This window comes from Rana temporaria, chromosome 3, assembly GCF_905171775.1.
Source record: "Rana temporaria chromosome 3, aRanTem1.1, whole genome shotgun sequence".
In the NCBI taxonomy this organism is placed as follows: domain Eukaryota; kingdom Metazoa; phylum Chordata; class Amphibia; order Anura; family Ranidae; genus Rana; species Rana temporaria.
This window is the reverse complement of record NC_053491.1, coordinates 39,468,621-39,480,350: the sequence shown is the minus strand read 5'-3', so window position 1 is coordinate 39,480,350 and position 11,730 is coordinate 39,468,621. Positions and strand designations below refer to the sequence as shown.

General features: G+C 42.7%; 1 protein-coding gene across 1 annotated transcript in view; it reads right to left on the bottom strand.

Annotated features, from left to right (window-relative positions):
- The window catches only part of POLG (DNA polymerase gamma, catalytic subunit), a 91,886-nt gene that overhangs the window by 25,357 nt on the left and 54,799 nt on the right, over positions 1 to 11,730 (bottom strand). Inside the window, exons 13-16 of the mRNA XM_040342413.1 lie at positions 9,609 to 9,725; positions 6,601 to 6,761; positions 2,623 to 2,676; positions 92 to 209 (exon numbers count right to left, since the gene is read on the bottom strand). Of these exons, the coding sequence (XP_040198347.1) occupies positions 92 to 209; positions 2,623 to 2,676; positions 6,601 to 6,761; positions 9,609 to 9,725 (450 nt within the window). The remainder of the gene's footprint in view (positions 1 to 91; positions 210 to 2,622; positions 2,677 to 6,600; positions 6,762 to 9,608; positions 9,726 to 11,730) is intronic.

The following is an 11,730-nucleotide window of genomic DNA, read 5'->3' as shown; positions in this document are numbered from 1 at the left end:
AATGGTAACACCTATATATGTGTGTGTGTGTAAGCCGTAACACTTGCTCTCAGGATATTCCTAAATTCAAAAATGATAATCAGTAACCTACACGGGCATTGCTGGCAGTCAGCCACGTTGGCTCTACTGCTCTTCTTGTGATGGTTCCAGCTGTGACCACCTGAGGAAGTATAGCACCATGCTTATGTTCTTCATCAAAATCCAGGCTCCTAAAATAAATGAAACATTTTATGGTGAAGTACATCACACGCTTGCTGGTAGTTGTTTTACAAATGCTTTTGTAATGTGAAAAAAAAACAGCTAAAATTAAAGTGGTTGTAAACCTCAGACATGAAATATGAACAAAGCAAATCCCTCTGCAGTGTGTACTTGTCTCAATCCAGAGCACAAAGTGCCATTTCTGTCTGCTGTCCCATTCCTCTGCTATCAGCATGAGTCACTTCTGACACAGTTTCCTGACAGTAAGAGGAAAAAGGTGAGGGGGAGGGACTTCCAGCACACATCCTGTGATTGACAGCCTCAGCTCTGTTCTTGTGTGCTGTGTAAAGGGAGTTGTGTACCTTCCCTCCAATCAGCTCATAGAGCTCTCCCCACTGAGTTCTGTAGAGTATAATTTAAAGTGGAGCTCCACCCAAAAGGGAAAGTTCCACTTTAAAACACTCCTCCCCACCTCCTATGCCACAGTTGGCATGTCATTTTTTTTCGGGGGGGGGCAGTAACCAGATTTGACAGGTACCCGCTCCCACTTGCACCGCCTAAGTTCTTCTCTCCCCCTCCCTCCCTGCAATCTTCTGGGACATGTCACAGGTCCCAAAATATTGCCCAACCATTCAGGAGGCACAGTGCAACTTGCGCATGCGCAGTCGGCTGTGACGCCGCAAGCTGTCACAGTCAGGTAACCACAGTTGTAATGCCGGCGCCATGGAGAGGAGTGTGTGTTTTCTTAAAAGTCAACAGCTACATTTTTTGTAGCTGCTGACTTTTAATTAACACAAAAACGACTGGAGCTCCGCTTTAAGTTCTCTGCCCCCTTTTTTCTGACATCTCAGTAGAGCTGCACGATTAATCGTTAAAAAAATAAAAATGAAAAATAACAATCTCGATTCAACCCCCCTCACAATCTTAATCCGCCATTTTTACGATTCTATGTAAACCGTACAAAGCCGTTCTTTGCTCACTCACAGCTGTCCAAAAAAAAGGAACCTCCGGCAAATGTTTATCAACATTGCGAGATAACTATAAACAATGTATCATTTGGTTCTTTTAGATCAAGGGGATGAACTTTGGTCTGTAAATGAGGTCAGTATAACCACTTAAAGACCTAGGGCCAGATCCACAAAGAAGTTACGATGGCGTATCTATTGAAACGCCGTGTAGGATGCTCTAGGATGCTCCGGCGTATCTTTGTTTTGTATCCACAAAACAAGATACGCCTGAATCCAACTGACATACGTGTTAGTACGCCGTCGGATCTTAGGTGCATATTTACGCTGGCTGCTAGGTGGCGCTTCCGTTGATTTCCGTGTAGAGTATGCAAATTAGCTAGATACGCCAATCCTCAAACGTATGTCCGCCCGACGCATTTTTTTACGTCGTTTCCGTAAGGCTTTTTTCGGCGTAACGTTACCCCTGCCTCTATGAGGTGTACGTAATGTTAAGTGTGGACGTCGGGCCAGCGTCGAATTTTCCGTCGTTTGCGTAAAACGTTTGCGAATAGGGCTTTGCGTAAATTACGTTCACGTCGAAAGCACTGACTATTTGCGACGTGATTTCGAGCATGCGCACTGGGATACCCCCACGGACGGCGCATGCACCGTTAAAAAAAAAACAACATTTACGTGGGGTCAAGTAGCATTAACATAAAACACGCCCACATCTTATCTATTTGAATTGCGCGCCCTTACGCCGACACAGTTATGCTACGCCGCCGTAACTTTAGACGCAAGTGCTTTGAGAATACACACTTGCCTCTCAAAGTAGCGGCGGCGTAGCGTAACTACGATACGCTACGCTTGCTTAAAATTACGCCGATCTACGTGGATCTGGCCCCAAGCCTTTTTCTAACACTTGTTGCTTACAAGTTAAAAATCTGGATTTTTCCCAAGAAAATGACGTAGAACTCCCAAACGTTAGATTTATATTTTTTAGCAGAGACCCTAGAGAATAACAGGGTGATCGTTGCAATATTTTACGTCACACTGTATTTGCACAGCGGTCTTTCAAACGCAACTTTTTGGGAAAAAATTCACTTCAATTAATAGGAAAAAAATAAATAAACATAAAATTTTGCCTATTTTTTTTGTATAATGTAAAAGATGATGTTATACTGAGATTTGTGATCTTTATTCTAAGCATAAAAATCACGATTCTCATTTTTTTCCAGAATCGTGCAGCTCTATATCTCAGGCAAGCTTTATAAATTCTGGACTTTGGCTGTAGAGAAGAGAAAACTGCAGATAAACAGGTACAACTTATGTAGGAAGATTTGTTTCATCTGAGGCCAGTCATCTGACTTGGGACTGATGCAAAGTCTCAACAAATGCTCACAGTCTCCGCATCTCTATAAAGCTCACTAATGAGAAGAGGAAGGAAATACTTGGACTTAACACAAGTGCACAATACCTAGTGACTGCTCGGGGCAATTCTCCTTTTTTCAACCACACCACCTTCTGGGAACTGCAATAGACAGAAAGCATTATATACAAGCCAATAATGAAGATAAAAATCTGCACAGTGTTTTATTTAAGGCTGGGTTCAAACTAATTGTGCTGTCCCCCCTCTACATTGTAAAGCGCTGCGTAAACTGTTGGCGCAACATAAATCGTGTATAATAATAATAATGGGCCAAATCCACAAAAGAGATACGACAGAGTAACTGCTGTTACGCCGTCGTATCCCTGTTCCTAACTATGGAACTTATCCACAGAATCAGTTTTCCATAGTTAGGACGAAGATCCGGCATGTGTAAGAGACTTACACTGCCGGATCTTAGGATGCAGTACCGCATCCGCCGCTGGGGGCATTTCGTGTCGAAATGCCGCCTCGGGTATGCAAATTAGGACTTACGTAGATCCACGAAGCTTTTCAGCTTCGTTTTTTCTCCGTAAGTATTAAGTTGCATACGCAAAATTAGGGCTGCTTTTACAAGGTGTAAAGTTAGTACACCATGTAAAAGCAGACCCTTCTGTCTAGCGCCGCGTTTTTTTTTTTAATTTGATTTTTTTTTTTTCGTGCCGTATCTTTTTTTTTTTTCGACGCAACTTTATTGACCCGTCGCAATCCACAAAGCCCGACGTAACGTAATTTCGCGCTATGCACGTCGGGAAAATGACGTCACGAGCATGCGCAGTACGGGAGCGCGCCTCATTTAAATGGGAATCGCCCCCATGAAATGAGGAACGCCTTGCGCCGGCGGAATTTAAGTTACACGGCCAGAAATTTCAAGGTAAGTGCTTTGTGGATCGGGCACTTAGGTAGAAATTTTAAGGCAGTGTAACTTAAATTAGAATTTTGCCGTTACGCCCAATAATTTCAAATTGGATGCGGATTCATCGCATCCAATTCGCAATAGCAGGAGATTTTGATCGGCTCTCTATGGAGCCGGTTCACATATCTCCGCAGCGAGTCCGGTGGGTTTTGCAGAAAAAAGGCTGTGTGTCTTTTGGTCTGTTTCATTTTCAAATTCAGCCCAAAATTTGGGCTAAAATGGGACCCGAAATGGTGACCCTGGACGCACCGGACCCCTGCCGTGAGATGGATCCGTCTTAGGTGTGAACCCAGTCTAAAAAAAGAAGGATCTTGCAATACCAATATGCATTATCAAACAAGACCTAACCTTTCTTGCAATATAAGAGCAGATAATACGTAGACAAAACACATACAGTGGAACCTTGGATAACGAGGATAATCCGTTCCAGGAGAATGCTTGTAATCCAAAGTACTCACATATCAAAGCGAGTTTCCCCATAGAAGTCAATGGAAACTAAAATAATTTGGTCCGCATTGACTTCTATGGCATGCAATACCGCATGTGGCCAGAGTTGGGGGAAAATACTTGGGAACAGCTCGGCTGAACTCGGAAAGCCTTGGTAAGGCTTGGGAACGGAGTATTTCCGGGCGGCTCCGACTCCCATAGGCGTGCGCACAGGGGTGCACCCCATGTGCATTAGTGTTATTGCTCTGTATAGCAACAGGAACATGGGAAAGATCTCCCTCTTACCAGTTCTGCCATAAGAGACGTGTTTACGCTCTTCTCTTTCACTGTGCCAGCAGGTTGATCAATGTGTCGGGGTCATATATACAGGTCATTCTCAAAAAATTAGCATATTGTGATAAAGTTCATTATTTTCTGTAATGTACTGATAAACATTAGACTTTCATATATTTTAGATTCATTACACACAACTGAAGTAGTTCAAGCCTTTTATTGTTTTAATATTGATGATTTTGGCATACAGCTCATGAAAACCCAACATTCCTATCTCAAAAAATTAGCATATCATGAAAAGGTTCTCTAAACGAGCTCTTAACCTAATCATCTGAATCAACTAATTAACTCTAAACACCTGCAAAAGATTCCTGAGGCTTTTAAAAACTCCCAGCCTGGTTCATTACTCCAAACCGCAATCATGGGTAAGACTGTCGACCTGACTGCTGTCCAGAAGGCCATCATTGACACCCTCAAGCAAGAGGGTAAGACACAGAAAGAAATTTCTGAACGAATAGGCTGTTCCCAGAGTGCTGTATCAAGGCACCTCTGTGGGAAGTCTGTGGGAAGGAAAAAGTGTGGCAGAAAACGCTGCACAACGAGAAGAGGTGACCGGACCCTAAGGAAGATTGAGGAGAAGGACCGATTCCAGACCTTGGGGGACCTGCGGAAGCAGTGGACTGAGTCTGGAGTAGAAACATCCAGAGCCACCGTGTACAGGCGTGTTCAGGAAATGGGCTACAGGTGCCGCATTCCCCAGGTCAAGCCACTTTTGAACCAGAAACAGCGGCAGAAGCGCCTGACCTGGGCTACAGAGAAGCAACACTGGACTGTTGCTCAGTGGTCCAAAGTACTTTTTTCGGATGAAAGCAAATTTTGCATGTCATTCGGTAATCTAGGTGCCAGAGTCTGGAGGAAGACTGGGGAGAGGGAAATGCCAAAATGCCTGAAGTCCAGTGTCAAGTACCCACAGTCAGTGATGGTCTGGGGTGCCATGTCAGCTGCTGGTGTTGGTCCACTGTGTTTTATCAAGGGCAGGGTGAATGCAGCTAGCTATCAGGAGATTTTGGAACACTTCATGCTTCCATCTGCTGAAAAGCTTTATGGAGATGAAGATTTCATTTTTCAGCACGACCTGGCACCTGCTCACAGTGCCAAAACCACTGGTAAATGGTTTACTGACCATGGTATTACTGTGCCTGCCAACTCTTCTGACCTGAACCCCATAGAGAATCTGTGGGATATTGGGAAGAGAAAGTTGAGAGACGCAAGACCCAACACTCTGGATGAGCTTAAGGCCGCTACCGAAGCATCCTGGGCCTCCATAACACTTCAGCAGTGCCACAGGCTGATTGCCTCCATGCCACGCCGCATTGAAGCAGTCATTTCTGCAAAAGGATTCCCGACCAAGTATTGAGTGCATAACTGAACATAATTATTTGAAGGTTGACTTTTTTTTAATTAAAAACACTTTTCTTTTATTGGTCGGATGAAATATGCTAATTTTTTGAGATAGGAATTTTGGGTTTTCATGAGCTGTATGCCAAAATCATCAATATTAAAACAATAAAAGGCTTGAACTACTTCAGTTGTGTGTAATGAATCTAAAATATATGAAAGTCTAATGTTTATCAGTACATTACAGAAAATAATGAACTTTATCACAATATGCTAATTTTTTGAGAACCACCTGTATGTAGATACACACACACATGCATGTGTGTTTGAGCTCAAGGGTGCACAACCTAATGTATTAGACTGCGCACACCTATGCCGACGCGCCCGCACCTCCGGCCAAATGCGGTACTGCACACCACAGAGGCTTGAATCCTGCCTGTTTCGCAAACTGAGTCAGGATTTAAAAAAACAAAAAACGTATTGTGAAACGCTCGTTAACCGCGTTACCCGCAATCCAAGTACTACAAATCCTATGAGCCATCACAAGGTTGACAGTTACAAGTATAACTCCCAAAGACAGAGGCATGATGGGACTTGTAGTTCTGCAACAGCAGGAGGATCACAGGTTGAGCACCCATGAGCTAGTGCATAGTGGTGAGTGGAGTGTTTTTCCTGGTTCAGGCATATTGCAGTATCATATGCTAAAAAACATACTCCCTGAAATGTTCCAGAACCCCATCCCTGAACAGATAAGGCTCTGAACGTGCCATCACTCGGTATGGTGTTCAGCCCCATACAGCTGCAGCCTGCCATAGACTTTGACAGGATACCTGCAGCCAAGCTGGACGGTGCACCCGACTGTCCTGGGCGCAGTGAAGCACCAGGAAGGATGCACTGCAGCTGGTCAGCCCAGTGTGCACGGGGGCCTAGGAGATCCCCATTTGTTTTAGGGTCCGTCACCATTTAGTGCCCTTCCAGAATCGGCAAACTCCTACCTGATGCGTTTTTGAGCGTTCCTCCAGAAAGATATCATTTTATTTATTTCCAGGGCACGTGTGGCACTGGTGCCTCCAGTACTGGCTTGTAAAGTGCCATCTTCCATTTTCGGGAGAAAATCCTTTGCAAATGGGCTACCCACATTGTTGGCAATGCCATCCTACAATACATTAATCCGTGAGGAATTACATTAATTGTGTTTACTATCTGTAGAATCCAGCACCAATTCAGCCACTACGAGAAATACAATTACAGGACAGAATCTGATGCAATACTAGTAGAAATTCTGGACACAGCAGATGACAGATCACTGTATCAACCCGCTGCCGGTACCATGTGATCGCTGTGGTCAAACGATCACATGACAATTGTACACAAAGCTTTGATTCATTGTGTACTAATGTGATGGGCTCTGTGATAGGTCACAGTGATCACATGGTACAAACTGGGCCAATCACAGCCCATCTGTACATGTGATTAGTTGTGGACAATCACAGCTAATCACAATAGTAAACACTGAATAGTTTTCATTCAGAACAAAACGGTTGCGTATGAGTGTAAAATTCACACAGTTATAAGCAATCATAAAAAATAAAAATAAAAATAAATCCCTAGGAGTGGTACAGTGTTACTATGGGAACACGTTATTGCTCTGGTCACTCACTGTATGTATTAGAAAAAGAAAACATGTAATAAAAAAATATTAAAATAATTGAAAAAAATTATATTATTTTTATTATTATTTTGCTTATATATGGTCACCAGTTAGTGTCCCTGATCACCACCACACCAGTTATATGATGACGCCATACTGCTCTGGTGACATTTTCCAAAAACGTTTGAGAAAAAGATACAACTTCAAAAAAGTCTACTTACTAAAAATGTGTCATTTTGGGGGTATTTGTACTGTCCTGGCATTTTCGGGCTCAAGAAATGAGATAGGCCGTCAGTACATCAGGATTGATACATTTTCAGATCTATACCATAGTTTGTGGACTCTATAGCTTTCCTACAGACTAAATAATATACACATCCCATTTCAAAATGTACAAACAAGTAAAGTAAGGCGCTACTACTTATTGTTCGCAAATGTGAATACAATTATTTGTGCCAAACAAAATAATTCTGTTCATATTCACCTTATTAGTGTAATGCAATAAAACTAATAGAAACCAGCAATATATTACGTGTTCCATACAATAATTGTTGTGGGGGTCTGCGGGCAGGGGGCTTATCGGAATCTGGAAGCCCCCTCTCTTCCTGTGGCCTGCCAGGTTGTGTGCTCGGATAAGGGTCTGGTATGGATTTTTAGGGGGAACCCCACGCCATTTTTTTCTTTTGACGCGGGGTTCCCCCTAAAAATCCATACCAGACCTGAAGGGCCTGGTAATGGAATTTGGGGGGACCCCCACACATTTTTTTTTTTTTTTGGTTAGTGGTTTCCCTTAATATTCATATCAGACCCAAACGGCCTGGTAATGGATTAGGGGGCTGAACTCATGCCGTTTTTTTCAATGACTTTTATCTGTATTGCCGGGAGACAACAATTCATTATAGTCGCAAGTGGTTTTAAATGACTTTTTTTACTTTAAAAATTTAATTTTTTGCAGGGATTGTTATAAACATGGGAAACATGCGCTACTTTACATGCATACTATACACACCCGCCAGGTGCAAAATTTTAAATAAACATTTCACTTTTATTGTTTCACTTTAAGCATTATTAAAATCACTGCTCCCGAAAAAAACGGCCATTTAAAAAAAAAAATTTGCATTGATACATGTCCCCTGGGGCAGGACCCGGGTCCCCAAACACTTTTTATGACAATAACTTGCCTATTAGCCTTTAAAATGAACACTTTAGATTTTTCATGTTTGTGTCCCACAAACTTTAACGGTGTTCGAACCAATTTTTTGCCTGTTCGCATGTTCTGCTGTGAACCGAATGGGGGGGGGGGGGGGGATGGGTGTTCAGCTCATCCCTAGTCTTATTCATAAGACACAGTGGATGGGACTTTATTGCTTTGCACAAAGCACTTTTTTTTTTTTTTAACATTTTTTTTTTGTTTGGAATTTTCTGAATTGTTTTTTTTATTTGGTGCATGGTCATAGGTGTGCACACAGGGTATGCTGGGTGTGCCTGGGCAAACCCCAATCACCCCATGTGCATAGTATTATCCAGTAGTGGCACCAGGTGGGTGGTTTGGGGTGCCAGTGACCAGTGTAAATGCCCCCATTATGTTAAAGACTAGGTTCAACCATAGGAACACACTACACTCGTATTTAGAGTGTAGCATAATATGCTCCCAATCAACTGTCCCCCACCATCAGAGCTTCCTCCATGTGACAGTAGGTGGTGTTCATGTGCATTTGAGCTTTGGGGTGCACACCCTAATGCAATAGGCTGTGCACACCTATGTGCATGGTGGACATTTTTTTTTAAACTAATGCGGTAAAGAACAAACGATGACAAGGTGGTGGTGTTGGAGCTGGATCCGGGGTCGGCCTCCCAGAGGAGGCCGTTGCTGTCCCGAGCCCACCCTTTTTAAAGCCAATTAGAGCCTCAGGCTCTAATCATGTGCTTCAAAAAAAAAAAAATTGAAATCAATGCGTCCGGCACCCTGCATGGATATAAGGGGCCGGGCACATGGATTATAGGGGCCCTGCGCCCCTTATGAGTGGCCGCCACTGTCCTGTCTATTACATGCAATGGACAGCGCTGAGGTTGTCTGGAGAACACAAACCATAATAACATTTATTCACCAGCTATTGACATTTAGGTGAACAATTGCTTGCTAGCGGCCCATGTATACGTCATCCACCTCTGTGCCATAATTTATAGAGGCAGCAGAGAACAGCTTCTTATAAAAATGTTCCCACATTCTAAAAGATTCCCTCGATGCAAAGTATTGTGTGTTCAGCACATCAACATAAGAAAATGTTCAGAGTGAAAGCCAGTAATATATTATTAGGAACAAAGTGTAAAAAGTGAATTTTTCAGACTTACTTTATGTGGCAAGCGATAAAACCAGCAGCCTGGAACATTGACGTCACTGCAGGGGCCATTTCCATGGTGATTGGGCGCCGTGTCCTGAGATTCGGGTTCCTGTACAGCGGGGAGCTCCTGTGGCGGTGAATAGGGTGTGGATTATATGTAATTACACAAATATATAGCACAATGGCGGTGGACAAACACTCCGGAATTGAAAAAGGCCCGAGCACTTCCACATCTATACACTGAAGATGAATTAGCTGGAGCTCAGAGTTTAAAAGGGAATTATTCTAACGAAAAATGAACTGATCACAATGTAATCCTCAGCGGAGGATTATCCCCTATACAGTGCAATAATTAGTTGTGCATTGAGCTCTGGTTGCTTCATTTTCCCCTTAAAAAGCAAATCTGACGACCACTTTAAAAAGTAAATGCGTCGTCTGAGAGCATCACAGTATTCCATTTGTTAAGAAAATTGTCTACCCCTCTGAAATTGGCTTTGCCTTGTCCAAAGGGCTTGATTTCCCTGATTTTGGAGCTAAATCGCTGCTTAACCTCTGAAGACCCGGACCATTGTGCAGGTTAGGGACCTTGCCCCTTTTTGCGATTCGGCACTGCGTCGCTTTAACTGATAATTGCGCAGTCGTGCGACGTGGCTCCCAAACAAAATTGGCGTCCTTTTTTTCCCCACAAATAGCGCTTTCTTTTGGTGGTATTTGATCACCTCTCCTTTTTTTATTTTTTGCGCTATAAACAAAAATAGAGCGACAATTTTGAAAAAAATGCTATATTTTTTACTTTTTGCTATAAATAAATATCCCCCAAAAATATATAAAAAAAACGTTTTTTTCCCTCAGTTTAGGCCGATACGTATTCTTCTACCCATTTTTGGTAAAAAAAATAAATGCAATAAGCGTTTATCGATTGCTTTGCGCAAAATTTATAGCGTTTACAAAATAGGGGATAGTTTAATTGCCTTTTTATTAATATTTTTTTTTTACTACCAATGGCGGCGATCAGCGTTTTTTTTCATGACTGTGACATTATGGCAGACACATCAGACAATTTTGAAACATTTTTGGGACCATTGTCATTTTCACAGCAAAAAGTGCTATAAAAAATGCATTGTTTACTGTGAAAATGACAATTGCAGTTTAGGAGTTAACCACTAGGGGGCACTGTAGGGGTTAAGTGTGACCTCATATGTGTTTCTAACTGTAGGGGGGCGGGGCGGGACGTGTGACGTCAGTGATCGTCTTTCCCTATATCAGGGAACAGACGATCACCGACACTGCCACAATGAAGAATGGGGAAGGTGTGTTTACACTCACCTCTACTCGTTCTTCAGCTCCTGTGACCGATCGCGGGACACCGGCGGCGATTGGGTTTGCGGGTGCGATCAAGGAGCTGGGCTTATCACGGCTGGTCTTAAAGAGACACGTACAGGTACGTGATTATCCCAGCCGTGCCATTCTGCCGACGTATATCGTTGGTAGGGGGTCCTTAAGTGGTTAACCTCTTGCTGACCATTTTTTGCTAGAAAAATAACCCCCAAACATTTAATCTAATGACGCGTACACGCGGTCGGAATTTCCGACAACAAATGTTCGATGGGAGCTTTTTGCCGGAAATTCGGACCGTCTGTATGCTCCATCGAACATTTGCTGTCGGAATTTCTGACAACAAAAATTTGAGAGCTGGTTCTTAAATTTTCCAACAAGATTTGTTGTTGGAAATTCCGAGCGTGTGTCCGATTCCGACGCACAAAATTCCACGCATGCTCGGAATCAAGCAGAAGAGCCGCACTGGCTATTGAACTTCATTTTTCTCGGCTCGTCGTACGCTTGTATGTCACCGCCTTCTTGAAGTTTGCAATTTCCGACAACATTTGTGTGACCGTGTGTATGCAAGACAAGTTTGAGCCGACATCCGTCGGAAAAAAATCCACGGTTTTGTTGTTGGAATGTGCGATCGTGTGGAGAATAAAATGGCAGTCATTGCAGCTTTTTATGTCACACGGTTTTTGCAGTAGTGGTTTTTAAACGCAATTTAAAAAAAAATATATACACTTTAAAAGAATATATATATATATATATATATATATATATAAAAAAAAAAAACATAGGCCCAGATTCTC